The sequence below is a fragment of the Patagioenas fasciata genome, chromosome 5 (assembly GCF_037038585.1).
Source record: "Patagioenas fasciata isolate bPatFas1 chromosome 5, bPatFas1.hap1, whole genome shotgun sequence".
Lineage (NCBI taxonomy): Eukaryota > Metazoa > Chordata > Aves > Columbiformes > Columbidae > Patagioenas > Patagioenas fasciata.
The window spans coordinates 32,419,691-32,438,759 of record NC_092524.1 but is presented as its reverse complement, the minus strand read 5'-3'; the positions used below and the strand labels follow the sequence as shown (position 1 = coordinate 32,438,759).

At 42.7% G+C, this 19,069-nt stretch overlaps 1 protein-coding gene across 12 annotated transcripts in view; it reads right to left on the bottom strand.

The window, feature by feature from the left end:
* Window positions 1-19,069, bottom strand: part of DPF3 (double PHD fingers 3) — a 182,340-nt gene that overhangs the window by 84,271 nt on the left and 79,000 nt on the right. For all 12 annotated transcript variants that reach the window (XR_011739344.1, XR_011739345.1, XR_011739346.1 and 9 more), the window contains one exon: window positions 16,325-16,432. Coding sequence is in view for 8 of the 12 variants with exons in the window: in XM_071809259.1 (XP_071665360.1) it covers window positions 16,325-16,432 (108 nt within the window). In the remaining 4 variants the exon portion in view is untranslated. The remainder of the gene's footprint in view (window positions 1-16,324; window positions 16,433-19,069) is intronic.

Here is a 19,069-nt window from a genome sequence, read left to right as displayed (position 1 = left end):
CAAAATGTGGACTTTACAAGCAGCTGTATTTTTTTGGCACACTAAAATGCCTCTATAAAATCTCTCAATAAAAAAAAACAGCCCTCCTGTCAGTTGTCTCTTGGAAGTTCTTTACGGATTTATTTCTCAGCACAGATATAAATCATTGTCACATATAATATACTCTACCTGCTTCTCAAAGACTGCCAAATTACAATATCAGGCTAAATGTTGGATCAGGTAACTATCCTCAGGGCTCAAATCATAAAGGAACATCTTGATTCAATAACATTATTCTAGCACTCATTTGTGTTCTGGTCACTCTTGCATTTGCGTTCTAGATGGGCTCACACTGCACTGAGACTTTTGCAGCATCAGCCAACACTGTAGGCAGTATCAGGGGACAGAGGCTGGGTAACTGCTACAATTTGGAGAACATTTCTGAGTACAAAGTCTATTTCTTTGGGCTTTGCATCACTCTAACAGAGCTTCTGGCCCGTTTGGCGGAAGATAATAACTTAGCCTACCTATCTGCAAGTGGTCATATAGATATACGCACAGAGATGGATGGGCCCTTTGACCCATCAGAAGAAAAAGAATGTGATTATTGCCCAGTAAGCGGGCAGGTATCAGCCACCAGTCACCCCCACACCACACAGTTGTGCCAGTCACCACCACACTGCACCCTCTGCAAATGGTAACAGGGAGTGGACCTCCTCTGCAATCAAACATACTACTTCTATACGTGACAGCACTGAATAAAACCGCTCATACTGAATGCAAACTCGTAGATAAACCATGCACAAAACCAGCCATGCCATAACCTTGCTGCAAATTCTGTGAGATTCTGCATAGCTTCTCCTCTTCCTTATCGAGGATGGTGGAGGGGATACCTTTAGTAACAGATAAATCTCTGTAATGCAGTTATCTCTCAACTGCAGTGCGCAAGCATCCCAATTAATTCAGTCCAGGCCTAGCAGAGCCGGCACTAAGCCAGAGCTGATAAACCTGCCAAAGCCAATCTGAGTCCTGCAATGATTCTTGGAAGCCCGCTCTGCGCTTTCTCATGCCCTGGACTGAGGGGGTTATTTGGTTGAGTGCAGCGCTCAGCTCTGCCTGGCTCTACATGCCCACATGATGCTGCAACTCCACTAAAGATGCTCTTCTAAAACCCAAAGTGCAGGGGAGCAGCAGAGACACTCAGTCAGCTCTGAAGGCATTAGCATGGGTGCAGCAGAGTTATTAGCACTGCCCAGCCAGATTAACAGGTGTCCCGATTCTGATCCTGTATCTCTGGTCTGCAAAGCTCTCATGTGCAGGAAGACAGTGTTCTGCAGGCCTGGGAAGCAGGACAGCCACATTCGTGTGGTACGGTGTCTGAAGAAGGCAGCCATGCCACGCAGAACTGGTTCAGCATCCCTGGCCCAGTAAATACCAAACCTGCATAAACCACTGAAGAACAGGAAGGCCACAACAAAGTGGCAATGATTTTAGGATGGGACAGGGAACAAACACCCTAGATGCTGCACTTGGCATCACTACTGTCTCACCATGGGATCTTGGGCCGAACTCTAACAATGGTACCCTCTGCTTTTCCATCACCTGTCAAATGGAGATAGTCTTCATCTATCCTCTGGGGTATGGTAGGACTTGTTTAATATTCACAGGCATTAAGGCATTCAAATGAAATGCACCAAAAATGCAAGCTGTTCTTACACATTCTCACAAAACCAGGTTTAAACATTTTTTTTTTCCACCAAGGAAAAAACTGAAAAAGCAAGACTATCTCCACAGATACCAGATTTCAGTGGCCAATTCACAAATTCCAAGTGATGAGGATAATATTTACTCATACTGTAAGATGTATCTGACAGATGAACCTATATCATTGAAAAATGTTATAAGAAGGAAGGCTTGTAACAGAAAAATGGCATGAGATGCTAGTAGGTATCCTTTCAGAAACAGGAAAGAACAAAGCAAATCATCTATTGAGATGCTCAGATCTCTTGCCACAAAAAGGCAAGAAATTCCAAGAGGCCTATAAAGCATTTAGAGAAAAAGGTGAACTCTAGAATTAATAACAGAATGGTAAACAGGAAGATTAATGGCACCAGAGAAAATGCAGATGGTGAAGCCCCAGCCTGCAGGCTCAGCAAGACTCTGAATAGGGAGGGGGAAAAAGGCAAGGTGTAAACAAGGTGACCTTCAAAGCCACGGGAATGCCTGCCAACAGGCCGGCCAGAGGGCATCCCGAGACACAGATGTGCCATCTGGGGTAGGCTGTCTCATGACAACATGAACAAGATTTGTCTTTTTCAAAATTTGTAGGGAGGGAAAATGGGTAGCAGCAGTAAATACGACCATTCTTTCAAAATGGGCACAATTAAATGCACAGGTTGGAAAGGATGCTATTTATTTTGTAAAGAAAATACGAAAGTATTCCCTGAATATCCCCACTCAGAAGGGTTTGTGCCCACTTGTAAAGCCTGTGCATGCGAGGTGGGGGAGAGAAGAAACTGGTTTTCACTAAACAAGTGTTTTCCTTGAGGGTATATGCTCTAATTTGGAGAGGGGGGGAGTGGCAAGGCAGGGAAGACAAAACCACCACCAAACCTCAGCCCAAATTGCAAAGCAGCCCTTTAAACCATGATGGTATAAATTTTCCCCATCTTGGCATGTCTGTTCACTCCAGATGGCACATTTGGGTTGAAAGCAGGTAAAGATTCCTCAGACACATCTCTCTGTCCAATATCTGGTTTTGCAGAGTTCCCTTGCTCTGTCTCAGTGCTTATTCGGGCCTTGAATCTCCTAATATGTTTTGTGTATGCTGAGATCTCAGTTCTTTGCTCACAGTAGAGTGGGAGAGGGAAATCTCCCACCACAGTTCTGCAGGGAAGCCTGGCTCTTTCAGACCTGATGCTTAGATCACTGAGGTCAACCAGGAAAATTAAAAAGTAAATGCAATCACATGGGTTTTAAATGTCAGTCAAACACTTCAGTGAGGCAGTACTAAGGGGAGCAATGCTATCTCTGAATAAGCCTTCTACAAAATAAACCAAACGTGTTCTGCTGTGATATCCAGTGGCAAAATTTCAGGGGAAAACAGAATAAGCAACCACATTAGAACTCACCGTGGAAGAAAGCAGACCCTAGCTGTGGGAGTCCAGCAGGTAGTGAATTCACACACCTCTTTTCCTTCCAGCCTGGCTCAAAGTACATCAAACCTGAGTATTTCATCAGGCAAAACTGGCCCATCTGAGTTCAGTGCTAAAATCAGTTAATTCAGTGCTAAGTTTACAAGCGGACATATCTGAATGGTTTTTATTCTGATGGGCTGCATACCACCTGCAAAAAAGGTACTGGCATGACCTCCAGTTTTGCAGCAGGAACCACAGGTGCTGGATGAGCTCTGGCAGCTGGTGCAAAGCCTGCGCAGCCCCAGCGATGTCACATCCCGCAGGCTTGGCTCAAATGAGCTTGCGATTGCTGACAGGAGCTGCCATCACAGCTCTGAACATCAGCACATACCTTTCTCCAGAAAGCCCCATCATGTGGCTCTGTTGATTGCTTTTTGAATAGAACAGGAACAGAGGGATGAAGTACACACCTAAAAACACTGAAGTGGCATTGAGGAAGGAATCGGGAAGAACAAGGGAGAAAAACAGCAAGATGGAGGAAAGCCATCATGTTCCCTCTCCTCACCTGCTACAGTTAAACTATCATAGAATCACGAAATCATAGAATCATTTTGGTTGGAAAAGACCTTCAAGTTCATCAAGTCCAACCACTAATCTAGCACTGTCAGGCTTGTTCTGAAAACTGCCACAGAAAAGTCTGAAAAATGGAAGCCCTGGGCCTTGAATTTTGCCTTTTCAATTTCTGTCTATTTTCTCTTCTCTGCTAACAGAGAAACATTGTAAAATCCTAGATCCTGAAAATGTACGTTCTGGGCCCTTTCAACACCTTACAAAACACAGTGAAGATAGATGATAACGGGGAAGAGGAAGAGATAGCCATGCAAGGAGAAAACAAAGTGAAATAGAGAATAGTTGTTCTTCTCTCCTTTCCCCCGATCAGCTTTCCTTTCCCTTTGTTCATCTAACATTGAGCCAAACTAAGCCAAAGGAGCTGCCGTGCTGGGCTACAAGATTGATGGCTGCAGGCAGACTCCACAGTGAAGAGACGGATGACTGGTCATCTCCCCCGATGCACTGAGAAACATCCATCCTTGCAGCCATGCTGAGCCCATTTGTGCTCATTTTGAAAAGAGAGATAAACACGGGCAGCCGGAGGCACCTGAGTGTCCTTCTCCCTCAGAAGGACACAGTTATACTCCTCTGGGCTCCTTGAGAAGGTTGCTCTGCCCACCCCTGAACATCTGGCTGTGGGATTTGGTAACTCCCTCCCTCCCCCAGCAATCATCCATCTATTAGAGCACAGTGCAGGTCGGAAGAAAATGGTGAAGACAATGGTGTGACAACCTCATCAATCTACAGCTACATGCTTGGCTATTTAGTTTTCTTTACGCTATTCCTAAATGGGGGTGAGGGGGAGGAAGAGAATTGCTACTGGTATGAAAGAGTGAATTGTGGAAATGGCAACGTGGATTGGAGTAAGTCCTTATGACTATTAAAATGTTGTGCATGTACTAAAGCAGTAGGGAACTAATTAAGATTCAGGATTGAAAGGCAAAACAAAAAAGTTGGATGCACTATGGTTCCATCTGCAGCACTTGCTGAGAGTTCAGATGTATCTAGGGCATCATCTTCAGGAGACAGAGGTTAATTTTTTTATTTTGCCCATTCAGATATTAACAGAAAGCTCCCTGGAAGAATATACTGTAAGTATATTTATAGTGCAAATCCTGGTGTAGCAGCTTCAGAGACACAAAGCACTTAATCTTGACTCCTTTCTATTTAGTTAATAGTGTCTTTGTTTGCAGATACTGTCCTGGTCTACAGCACTGCTCACAGATACAGCCTCTGTGTTTCCAGTTCTCCTGCTGTGCTGCTACCTCACCCAGGCAATGAGCATTACGTGGCAGATGTAGCCACAGCATCATTTACAAATACAGCATCACTCCAGAAATGCTTGTAAGTATGAACCTCACTTAGTCAGAGTAGCACATATCTGTAACTGTGTCATAGACATTGCACCAAGGAAATCATGAGAAGATAAAAGCATTCACCATCTCTCAAAAACACAAGGAAATAAGTTACTTGCTGGAAGTGTTTAAATGTAATTTTAGCACTCTGTCTGAGCCAGCTTTGAAAATGTTCCTTTTATTCCCATCATGCAATGCTGTTTATTTTAGGCCAATAACAAAGGGATTTTCACTACAGCTCTGTATGACATGTATATGATATTAATCATGAACATATGTGTTCCTAAGACATAAACCCCACACTTCCCGAGGCAATAACATGCATTCAGAAGTGCATCATTCCCATCAAAAGGAGTAAAGTTCTCATCTTTTCTTCTACATCAGGAACCATAGTTTTAGCTGATGGAAATTGCTACTCACTGTAGGCTTTAACAGAAGTGTACCTAGCTACCACAGCTAAGGTACCAGCCCTAAACTACCTTGTTTAAGGGAAACCATGCTCTAAGTGCATCCTAAGTGAGATCTCTGGTCGGGAAGACATTGCACAGAAAAACCACATCCATGAATTCCATTCTTAGTTCCCCTCCAAACGTACATTACATTGACCCTCTTTCTCCCAGAGAGTTTACTATTGGGAATGGACACCATGGCAAACATCAATGGTGACACAATCCTAAAGCATAAAATACCTGTGATAAACTATTAGGTAATCAAATGCAAAATGCAGGGAATATTTAAATGTATTGTAATCTAGTAAAAACTTACATAATATCTCTCAGGTACAAGACAACTATCAGGCTGTAAAACATTTACTCCAGAGAATGGGAATGACAGACTGAGGACTTCCACCAAGGACAGTGGTGGGAGGTATGGGGATGTGGGAGGGGAAGCCATCACAGTCTTCGTTCTACTCTCAGTGAATCTGTAAAGCTTGGCTTGTAAGATTTCAAACTAGACTTCATATTAACATTTATTGCTCATTCATTTATATTACACAGCAGAAAAATATAAGTTTTAGAGTATTTCAGACTACAAAACAATTTCATTTGCTGTGTGTCAGGAGAACAATAAAATTGAATAAAAGTTTTTTTAAAAAGCATATTTTGAATGTAATGATATTCCATAATATCTTTCCTATTTTTTGTTAACTTTTTCTTCTATAAAAGAGTGTGCAAGTTCTACTACACGGTTGATCTAGTAGCCCAATGACTTTGTTGGGCTCTACCCTGCAGGATGCTGAGTACCAAACCTGCAAGTCTGGTCCAACCCAGTACTTTACATGTAGATTCAATTTTAAGCATATGACAAGTCCCATTAATTACAAAAAGATCGCTCATGTTCTTAAAGACCAAGCTCAGATTCTTTCCTTGTCTGGGGTTAGACAGCTTGGCATCTTAGAAGACTAAGCCCTGGGGACTTGATCCTATAAACCCTTTTTCATGTGATTACCAGAGAACTCCCAGGATTGCTCACATCAAAATACGAAATAGGTGCAGTGAATTAGATAAAATATACTTATTTCCTACGATCTTGTGTCCAGTACTTGCATCTAAACTATTCTTGTGCTTCACAAAAATCCTTTCGCCGATGCAGCCTATTCTTTTTCAGGCAGCAGTGCGGGCCATATGGAGAAAAGTGTGAGGAGGTTTGCCAGCAAAGATGTTCAAGTTCAACTACAACTTCCCAGCCACCCCTCCCCTTGCCTGGGAGCTGATGATTTGCATCCTGGGGGAAACCAATCTGCGAGGTTCCACCATTTCCCCATGTACCATCTCCTGGTGCTTCCCCAGGGGTTCCCATACCCCTTCCTCCTGACAAGCCTTGAGGGAACTGCTGGAGCAACCCACTCCTAGGGCCCCCCATGCCGGCTTGGAGAGCACTGAATCGCTCTTTCAAACCCACCTGTTCTCCCATACGTGGCTCACCTGCACTCCTCTCTTTTTAAGGTCAAATCTGTTTATTTCAGAAATACATAAACCTGACGGTTTCTTACAAACAGAGATGTTAACTTCATAGTAAGGTGATAAATCCCACAGCATTTTTACCTCTCCACTAGGAATAATAATATGTCTCCTAGAGACGTGGCTTTCATAGTCAGGCCTTGGCAGCTTAAGAGGCACATGCTGAAAAACTTCTTCCCAAAGATGTGTCCTAGCAGCCAGATGTAGGTCAAACACACAGTAGCCAAGAAAAGCGAAAGAACAAAACAACGGGCTGGATAACACATAAAGGGTGGCGACACCACAAGCAAGCTCCCTCTCAACAGCCTGGGTATTTCAAGTCAAGGCCACCTCAGCCACCTGAGCCCTCCAAGCTTCCCTCATGTCTTGCAGGTTTAGCCCCAAGAGATGACCTGCAGTCATGCTGTAGAGGCTCTGAGGAGTTCATCAGCACAACTCATTCCTTCCATTTAATGGCGTACTCTAGTGACCAAAACATTTTTCAAAATGGCCTGGCTCCAAAGTCATCATAACTCTATCTTCACAAATATCATAAATGAAGCTGAGACTACACACCAATGGAAAAATCACCTCTAAGTGGCTGCATTGCTTCTGAAATCAAAACAGCCTTGTGTCTGTGGGTCACTGCATGTGCCACCTACGTTCCCACTCTTAGGGGTGAGACACAGAGAACTCAGAGATTTAACAGCTTCCAAAATTGCCTTGTTCAGTTGCTACTTCTGCCTTGGCCTGACGACTAGAGCCACAGTGGTCTGGCTTCAATGGGCTTTTGATCAAAACCCGGAGAGGTTCCAAAGCCCAGTGGCTTCGTCACGCAGCTTTCTCCTAATTATGCAAACTGGCTCAGCCACACAAGAACCAGGAGTAATCCCAGGTGATTCATACGAGCAATCTTCACTAACCAACACAGTTCTCCTGCTAAAACTATGCACATAAAATACTTGCAGTGACCTGTTCCAGATCCCACAAATGAAAGAGAAACTATTTACACAAAGTTAATCCTGTAAATTCTAGCAGCATGACTGTGGAGTTAAGCAGCAGAAAAAATGTTTTTGTTTTCTTGACTGGACTATTTATAGAATGTTATTTGCTTTCCTAGAAATGAGTGTGTTTTATTTCCATACCTGCAAAATCATGAAATCCCATTTGGGGGAAAAATACATATTCACTCACATCTTTGAACCTTCTGAGCCGAATTAGTCTAAGAGTTTGGGGCTTATCACACATAACAATAGCCAGCAAGAACAGTGCTTGATTTGAAGGAGAAGTTATCACAAGCCTGGCAGCCATGACGTGCAGAAGGCGAGCTCATCAGTGGCCAAAATGAAGCAAGAAGAGTTACACTGTGAAAAACGTGAGATATCTTTCTAACAAACTGGACAGCCAGCCTTGCAGAAACTAGCCCAGCAATTCACCTATGGTGAGTCTCCTTATTTGTATATATGGGTGTGTAACAAATTACTTGTTTTTCATCACCATTCCGGTAGGCACAAGCCCAGGTTTTGCACCAGAGTTGCTACACTTTCATACCAGCTTTGCAAGGCTTCTTGCTGATGGCCAAAGTATTTAATACTGGCACTTGAAAGGTTTGGCAAGTGGCACGCTTTAATCATACATTCCTTTAAATAAAAAGGTGTTTTCTACCCTTCCCAAATTCTCTAGAAAGATTTATCAACTATCTCTTAGGCACTTCTCTGAGACAGACAAATGAAATAAATGTTTTAGTACCTCCATTTTACATACTGAGAAACTGAGAGAAAAAGATGTCTTGCATTGTCCCTGGTGCTGTGTGGACCTGCATGGGGTACAGGTGATGCAAGTACACAATAGCGGGGCAGGACATTAAATATGGAGGTTGGCACCTCTACTGCAGACTGGAAATGGGACAAAGATATTTCACTGCAGGAATACTACACCATGATTCAGTGTCAGTGAACACATGCAGAAAGGGACAGGTTCTCTAATATTCTTAGTGCCATATAAGAAAAGCGAAGCAAACTTTCTCTGGCCAGAGATTTGGACCAGCAAAGGTCACCATTGTAGGAAGAATGCAAAGGTGGTGGATGAGATGGAACAGAATCTGGTTAGATATGTGTGTAAAAGAAGCTGATTCACAAGGAGGTCCCACAATGATGAGTTTTCTCTTGGGGATAGAAAGTCTCTTTTTATAACCCAATCATAGCTGGATGTGTAAGTGCCACAGAGCAGCAGCTCTCGCCTCTGGTGCCATGTCCTGCTGTGAACAATCTGAAGGCAAGAAAAGTGGAGAATTGGAGCCTACTGTTTCGATTCAGTAGCACTGATGGATTCATCTGTAAGATGCAGGCTTAGCTGATGAACAAACACCTACTTAAATTTAGGCCAATATTTAGGTACTTTGCTGGATAAGAAGACCAAAAGAGAAGACTCAGCAGAAATCAGTATTTATTTTGGTATAAATAAAAGCTAGAGCTGTTAAAAAATGAATTTTCCCCCTATTCTCATGAGAAGTTCCCAATTTGCTGAAGAAATTATAGGAAAAAAACAGTTGGGGTGTTTAGGGATTCCAACAGCCATGATGAATGTTACCTTTTTCTTACACAGAATCACAGAATGTTAGGGATTGGATTGAAATTTCCTATCTAGCCCTATGAAAACAAGTGAACAAACAAATAAACAAAAACCTTGCAGCATCTCTGCTCCCAGATTTGGATTCACAATGTAAAGCTTCATTTCATTGCAAAGTGCTACAGAAATGTGACATGTACATGATAGACCAGGATTCAGCATGGCCAATGTGCAGATGTGCACTGTAACACATCAAATGAGAACTGAAAATTATCCACCCTCCCTGTCACAAACAGTTAAGTACTTTTTTGTCATCTTCTACATGAGCTGCCGAAAATAAAGATTATGGGAGTGGGTGAAAGTGAGATCTTCTCTAGCTCAACCAGAAACTACAGGACCCATGCGGAATCGCTCAGTAAAGTTCTTTGACGTGGGTCAAATTCGAAGCTCATCATCATCCGCACTTTGTGATGTTGAGTTATTTGACATTTGACCTGATATTTGCCTAACAGTTGACCTAAATACACTGCAGGACTGTTGCTTTGGCACCACCTACCAAAACCAAATCCTGTTTCTAACAAATAATAATTTAAAAACAGGCTCTTCCTGCCGCAGAAAAATATCTGTTAAAAAGTAGACTTGTGGAGCAGGCTCAGTCCCTCTACTACCCTCGTTTTTCGCCCACAGAGCCCCACCATTCCTGGAGAGGTACCTCCCGACACACGATGGTTCAGGAGGGCTGGAGTCAGGTCCCATCCTGGTTGGTAACTGACTGCTGCTGACTGCCCCTGCTTGAGGAGCACAGCAGATGTGCAAAGCCCATTGCCAACTAAACACCTGGCAGGGAGACTCAGGCACATGGGAATAAGTAAGTAAGTAAATAAATAAACAAATACATAAATAAGAATTGTAAAATCAGTGATATTTTAAAGTACTGTAGAATATATTTTAAAATATGAGCGTTATTTTAAAAGCCAAGTACTTCGTAATGCAGAAGTATTTGACTAAAAAGCAGATTTAAACCAACATTTTAATTTCAAGATTTTGGAGGGAAGACAGCAAAAGTTGCAGGAGTTGATAAACGGCTATTAAACTTCATCTTACATGAGGAATCTAGACTAAGTCATCAGAGAACAAAAGTTGCTCCTGTCTGCTGGTTGTAATGTCACGTCTGCCCCAAATTTATGTTTCTTGACAGCAAATGTTTATAAAAACCATGAACAATTAAATAAAATTAATTCAGCTCTACAAAAACGTATCTTTGGTAAATTCACATCTGCAGAATCTGAACAACCAAGACCTTGATCTTATAGCCCCCTTCAGGAATCTGAATTCTTCAGAAATACGCTTATATCACACCAGAATTATTCTCCCAGTTTTGATCCTAAGACATTGTTACTGGATATTAAAGAGGAGCCATAGCTAGTAGGTTTGATAATATAACAGGAACCTAACATTTACTCACAGAGAAGTTTCCACATATACTATATAGTAGCAATACCTTTTGTTAAGAAAAGATGTACCTTTCTTTACAGTGCTCATAGCAAAACAACACTGCTGTCTCATAGTACTGAACAAGAACCAACGTGTGATTGTGTAGAAATTGCTGAAGTCAGAAGTGAAACTAGTCATATTAATTGGCCTGAGAAAAATCATAAAATAAATTCTCATTGAATTAGTGGTTTGAATTATTTTAGGCTCTAATATCTATGAGTGACAATGGAATAGCAACCAGGGAAAGAAAAAATAATATGGAACTCAGGAGAACTGAGCTCTTTCTGTGTTCTTGGGTTCAATTCCCAGCTCTACCACAAACCTCCAGTTAAACCTGCATAGGAGCAGTTTATTATCTTTGTCACTATCTTCTCCATTTTGGAATCAAAGTACTTCTTTTACTATATTTTCTATATTTGGACTGTAAGATCTGCTATAGTGCATGACTACAGCAGAGAGTGTAAGAAGCCTTCACCATGATCCCCAGGATGATGATCTAACATGCTGCTTGAGTCTCTAGCTGCTATCATATCAGTGATATTAATGTGAATTCTGTCCTTTGTTTTTTAATTTCACCTTAACTTTATCTTGGTGAAGTGCCCCATCTTAAAGAGCAGTGACCTCCACAGACATGCTGAGCATCTTCCACAAGAGGTAGGGGCACACATCGCTTCCCAGAAGAAACACAGTACCTTGTAGAATCAGATGCAGTCTGTACAAGGTAAAATGAGATGGTTCAAGGAGTTTATCTGTAGGGATCCCATCCATTCATCCACAAGCACACTTACATAGGTATATCCCATTTGTCAGATTAAAAACAGATCAGGTTTAAGTGGCATCTAAAAATCTGTTTCCAGTAGTTTCCTCAAAAAATTCTACCACAGTTCACCGTAGCAAATGAAAAATACTTTTGTTTACTTTTACCTCTTCAATAGCTGTTTCGTTTTGGTTTGTTGGTTTGTTGGTTGGTTGGTTGGTTGGTTGGTTGGTTGGTTGGTTGGTTGGTTGGCTGGTCTGTCTGTCTGTTTGTTTAAAAAGCCACTTCTGTAATTCAGCTGAACAGTAGACTGCCCAGAAATAAGCAACAGGACAGACACTAGCACAAGACAGACACCAGCACAGGATACCAGATCATTCTCATCAGAGTAGCAGCACAGCACGCACAAACTACTCCACACCCTCCAAGTGGGTGGGAAGGCTGTGAGACCTCACTGTTGGCTTTCAGTTCAAACCCAAAGGACAGCCATGTACTGAGACAAAAGTGTTCCAGTCATATGCTTTACACTTACACAGCACGTGAAATAAAAGTTCTGTTTGTCTGTATGTACATACCTATATTTAGCTATCTTGCAAAACTGAAGCAGGACACTACCAATTTAAACTCCACCAGAGTTTTTAGCCGTACACATCCTATCTGTTCTCATCTGCATAGCTGCAAAGCTTGGGTAATACCTGACTGTCAGCAGGGTTTAGTGTAGGTAATACCACTTCCACAATACTGATATCTGACCCAACACAAAATCATGATACCACCCAATACCACAAAACCACTAAGTACAGAGGCTAAGGAGCAATTAAGGTTTCCAGGGGCCTCAGATGTAATCAGGGATCTCTCTTCCATTTCTAACCCTCACCTTTCCTGCTTCTCCAAAATTACTGAGGGCCAGAACCCTACTTCTTGCCTTCATGGCACCTGCAGCTCAAGGCGGTGATCGGAGAGTTGGCAATTCTCCTTCTTCTCCTGTTCTTCTGGAAGAACAGGCTATCCAGCCCAGTCCCACCTCTCCCTCACCTACTCCCTAACCCACAGACCTCCCATGCACAGCAGCTCTGCTCTGCTCTTGCCCTTTTACTGGCCAGGTGAACAACCAGCTGAGGACTGAGTATGGAAGCATAAGCTGCTTCCAGTCCTCCCGCTGCTCCACACTGAAGTGCCACGCTAATACCATTTCCCAGTTCTGCAGAGAATGAAGTTTACCCATACTTGGTTAAACAGAAGTCTAATTTCATGAGTATTATGAGAGTATCAACACCTAATAACTTTAGCACTCTGTACCTAGAAAATCACAGTATTAGCAACACATCAATATACTTGAGCCTTAAGGCTTGGTTCTCATGATACTAATGTATCACTGAAAGATGAAGATCAGCCCATGTGAAAGTAAATCTCAGGAATCCTTAGTGTAATTCCTAAAGGTCTGGTAATAATATTGACTGTATTGTCACTGAAGCAGTTATCGTAAGTAAGTTTTGCAACATTTTACTTCCACCGCATATCTATTGGGTAGCCTACGGGATGGGATGGAAAATGCTTAGAAACAATATTAACATGAACATTGCTATACTCTTGATCAAACAACGTTACTAGGGCAATCCATGCACATAACTGAGCACAGTGGCACAGGAAAATAGACATCTAAAGGATGCATTGGCAACACCTATTCCAGCATTTTGATATCTACAACTTTGGCTGTAACTGTTCTTAAAACCAAATGTTTTGACTTGAAGCTAAGTAAAAGCAACAGACCAGGGCAATAAAAAGTACCATGTTCTGTTAAGAAGCAACCAGCAACTGCCTTCAAGAAAAACATTATAGTGCACCATTATAGACCGTTGGAGCATGATTATTTTCTTCATTAGGTTTTGGTATTACCAAATATGAAACTCTCACTCACTGAGCTGTGTCACGCACTACCTAAACCTGCAAGGTACCAACTCTGCAAAAGTAGTTTGTGACTGCAAATACTATATTATTACTAAATGATTTATTATACCCTTGAACAGCTAGCATGAAAATATTTTGATTCTGCTTACTGACCAGCTGATGACTAGCTACAACATACTGAAACAAAAAACCTAGGTTTGTGTATCTCCTGAATTATGGAGAAGTCTTGAACTTCTGGATACAACTTATGGCTATGATAAGCCACTCCAAAGGCCCAGATGCAACCCAAGAAGGTATCCACACTGCCTGGGGCTGATACCACCGGCTGCTGGATTGGCAACTTTTGGAGCTAAGATCCCTCCCTTTCTGTGTTTGTTACAGTGGCAGTCTTACAAGAAGTAGTTCTGAATAGCTAACAAATGTAAAACATACTAAAGCTAAGGTTAGGTCCTAATTCGGCGATGTAGAATTGCATTGCTTGCCTATGTTATGTAACATATAACCAATTCAACAGCCTCCCATATAAATATCACATGCGATTGCACATTGCAGAAGCACTCTCTGGCTGCTGAGAACAGGTCTAATCCATGACTAGGATGTCCAGGACCCAGGCAGAGTGAAACAATGGAACATTTAGATTAGTTTTCTTCTAAATTTATTTTAGGTGCCCTACAGTTGCCGTCTATGTGCTTTTTAAGGGATTTGAAATTGCCATATATTTGCCTCACAGTCACCTAATATTTAACTGAGGAATAAAGAGGACAGCAGTAGGTAGCTTCCTAGTTCAGCATCAAGTTTTACCACAGTGTCCCCCTCCAAAACATAGACCCACCTTTAAATAGCAATCCCATGTTTTCCACAGGTTTTATACTTTCAAATCAGAGAAGAGAGAAGTCCCATTTTGGACTAGTGAATCCATTCTGGATATGCACAGATGGAGTCAAATTATGTTGTGGTGTAACTGATAAGGAAAGTTAATCACCAGATAGAAATTGGCTGGAAAATAGATTTAAATGGCAGAGCAATATAACTTGCCTTACTTGGCTGCCACTGGCAATGCAACAAAAGCAGCACTCTTGAGATGCAGAAGAGATGTTTACAGCAGGGAAAACAACACAGAGACAGACATGCTGAGGTCTCTTTATCTGATAACTTTGTGGTAATTGCCTTTCACGCCCTCCGGCATGTAAGATGTGCTAATTTGGCATTCAGTGAGCACAGCACAGAAACACAATGCAAAGAAGACAGAAACTCCACACTACTGCTTTACCTGACTAAATTACCGAGGCACAGCAGTGTTCATATCATCACAAAGTCTGAGGTAGATATTTGTATGGGTCAGTGTCATTCTCTTCCTAGAGTTCAGTGTCATTCCCATCCATGTACCTGACTGACCTCACCAGTTCTTTCTGAGCAGCTCTGCTGTGAGGTCTGGCTGAAGTCTTTGCTGGCTGAGATTTTGCCCTTGGTTTGAACCCCAGCTGAGTGGTTACAGGCATTTCTTCCCCCTTCCAACTGTCTGCTGACATCTCCTCTATTGAAGGTAGGGAGCCTTCAGAAACTGTTTCTACCAAAATCAACATTTGGATCAGCATCAACAATTTTGCCTCTGATTTTACTGGGCTTGGAACTTGTCTCTATCACCCCTTCCTCTGTCTTCACCAACTACTGCATAGAAGCAAAGTCATCAGTACTGCTGAGCGTAGCTCAGTTCCCAGACACCTTCAGTCAAACAGGTTTTTAAAATATTTTTAATTTACGTTTTGGTCTTTTCTCCTGTACTTTTTATACTGGCAGTGTCTTGCCTCTTAAAAACCACATACAGCTGTGAGTATGTGTGTTCCCTCTTTCGCATAATAGCTGACCCCAAAGACAACGAGCTTTTATTACTAACTGCAGGGAAGAATTCACAACACTGTGCTCTACCTGACACAGCTGTAGATGCTCCGCTCTGCTTTGCAGTCACTCATTCGGCATCCAGATTCATCACTTCACTTAGTTTAATTGTGAGACAAGAGTATCAAGGACAAGAAGAATGAAAGAAGAATAGACTATAGTACACATACAGGCATACACACATACAAAAATACGGCATATGCTCTAAATTTTATTTTTGCTGTTTATAATCTGGTCACACCCCTGGTCCCCAGCCCCATTATGAAAAATCTTATCAGCATACTGTTCCACACTCACAGTGGTCTTTTTCACAAAGACAAGGTAACAGATGCCAGAGTGAGATTTTGTGTTAATAACACACTGAGGCAAATGATCAGTAACCTATTGATTCTTTACATCCTTATAAATTTGATAATAGAGGCTAACATTCACCCCTGTGGAAGGTAAATTCAGCTCCCATTGCATTCAATACAAGTTGTACACATTAATTTAAGGGATGAGTTGAGTGCACAGGGCTTGGTGGTTATTGTTACAGCAAATCATATAAGATGCAACAGATACAAAGAGAAATGGTCGGAGAGGGGCAAAGATAAAACCCAAAGTCTAACTGCCAGGTTTGCAGGTATGCCAGCTGATCCACAACACAGACAGGAGAGAGAGGGGCAAACAAATACTTACCAGGTTTAATTTCCAGCAGCTTCAACCTGGAATCCTCAGGGGGATGCAAACGCCTCTTTTTGCGCCAGCAACGTGCTGGGTACGTGTACAGCTGACCTGGGGCCAGGCCTGAAGATTAAAGACAAAAAAAAATATAATCACATTTCAGTTTGTAAACCACAAGCACTGTCTGTAGCATCTTTGTTCTTGCCCTTCTGGTGTCTCCTTGTTGGAAGGTTCAATCCTGCAAATTGTGAGGCAGAACTATGTATATGAGTGCTCCTGAGACTCCTCAGCACCTCTTGGGATCGGGCCTACAGAGAATCTAGGTCTCACTTATATACTTCACTCAGCTCACTGAAACCAGAGCCGCACATAAAGAATTTGTGATTTCTTCAGGGTAACTAGAATTTTAGACTCTCCTGGGTCACAGGGGTGATGCCTCCTCCACAGGCAGAGAAAGCCCCCTGGGAGAAAAGATATGAAGCTCCAACATGCAAATCATAAGGCCCTGATGCACAAAGCAGCTCAGGACATTTGCGTCTTCCAAGTAGGAGCAAACCAAGATCCATGAGGTCTGGCTATTTGGACTCTGTATATTTCATTTAAGTTCTGGACTTTGGTTTGAAGACAGATTCTTCTTTCTTGTTATTATCTCCTCATGCCAACATCCCAAATGAGGAGGAGATACAGCAGCATTTTTTATATTACTGCATGCTTCATTGAATCACATTTGGCATCACTGGCTTCTGACCTGCCCTGGTTCTCCTGACAGACATCCCTTAGCCAACACTCAACCTATGCTTTGCTCTCCTGTATTCAGAACACAGCTGGGCTTCATGAGTGCATTGCTAGTACCAGCACAGAAGCACACTGCCAAGGGCTTCCAAGTATCCTCAGCTGCCCCAGATACTCATGACACACAGAAATACTCAGCAAGACACAGAAAATTAAGAAGAATGTCATCCTGTCCCCTGCTTCCCCTGCCCTCTCCATCCACCAATTCTCCTTTGGCTCTTCTGTCCTCCTGCAGTTGCTGTTAGTCTTGAAGGGGCTACAGAGCACAACTGCAATTCCAGACTCATTGCCCTTATGAAACAGGTAAGACGACACAAGACAGAGGATAGGAGTGGCGTTATCATGTCTGAAACTGTGCCAACAGTTGGACAACAGTCAAGGCCGTGCCAGGAAAGCAGAACAGCTCAAGGGCAGCAGGATGGCCCAAGAGTTCTCAGCCATCCCTTCTGGAGCAGCCAGGAAGGTGTACCAGCTTGGGAACAAAACTAACTCACTGAACCAAATGAGATAATGATAAAAAGCAATATTCTGATATCTGGGGCAGGGGGAGAGGTCGGGAAAGACACAACAAAATTATTAACCTCAAGGGAACAGGCTCATCAAATTCTGCAAGAAACGCCTAAGCTCCTGATCTGAAAAATTTCAACTGTTGGGAATGCCAGTTCAGATCCCAGCACTTTTCACCTACGTCCAGGGCCTTGGTGCATAAACAGAGCATATACAGCACACTGCCTGGCTACAGTCAAGTGATGGAGTATTCACAGAGGTCCTGGTTATACCAGGGCACAAAGTGCTACTGGACTGAGGCTTTTCACACCCTTCTCTCATTGCTGCACAGCTTGCTGGGCATTATGCCCACTCCAAGAAGGATACATTTCAGAGTGGGGTGCTCAGGACTGGTTTGGGAAGAAAAATGATAATAACTAGCACTTCTCCAGTGTTTGGACACACTTCTTCATGGCACTTCGCAAACATTAACCACTGCAAACAATTGCTGTTATGATGGGGTGGATTGTGCCTGACTCTGATGTGAGTCATTAAAGAGGTGAAGGCAAGAAGCCTCACCCTTTCACAGCAGGTCCTGTGCAAGAGCTCACAACATTGAAATGACAGTTGCTAGAGCAAAGCAATAGGACAGAAGCGGCCCCCCATTGCATGGGCCTCCACAGAAGGGTCATTTGAATGAAATAAGCACCACAGCTTTGAGCATTTGTCCCAGACAGAGAGGAACAATGATCTACTGCAGTTTTGAGGGAGTATCTGTTAATGTGGGTTCAATTATGGAGCGCTCTTATACAAAATAGCAGTCTCAGATTCAGCCAGGACAGTGAAAGCTGACCAAAAATGCTGAAAGCCCAACAAGAAACAAAGTAGGTATCCTTGAAAAGAAAGAGGTGGGAAAGTCTCTTCCCTAGAGGGCCTACAGCCCATCCAGGTGGCAGATAGATCAATAAGAGATGGATGATCCGACATTCATCTCTGCACTCCTTGAGGGAAGCTCTCTGTTCCTATACACAATACCCTGGCTCATTAATACCCAGCCATCCAATGAACTTAAAACATACACCAGACCTCCACTTGATCCAAACCCACCAAATGCTACCATGAGTTCTCCACCCTGACCCCCATCTGTCACTCTGTTGGCTCACATTAAGTGTGGATCTTTGATTGCTTACACAAAGGAGGGGCAACAAGGAGAGGGTCAGTTCTGGACTTTGACTCTAGCCCTCCACAGTTGATCTTGCAGTGCATATGGAAATAATGCAAATACAGATCTTACTGCCTTCAGTCATGCCTCAGTTGTCTCTCCCTCTCGTGCCTTATAGGGCAACCAGAGAAGGTTCCAGCCATTTGCTTACAGAGGGCATAGCAGAACCTGCAGTTAGTTATGTTGTTTATCTCATTAGTGTAGGAGAGTCATAACTCAAAGCTGGTGTGAAAGGCTGGGGAAGGGGAGGGGAGGGGAAA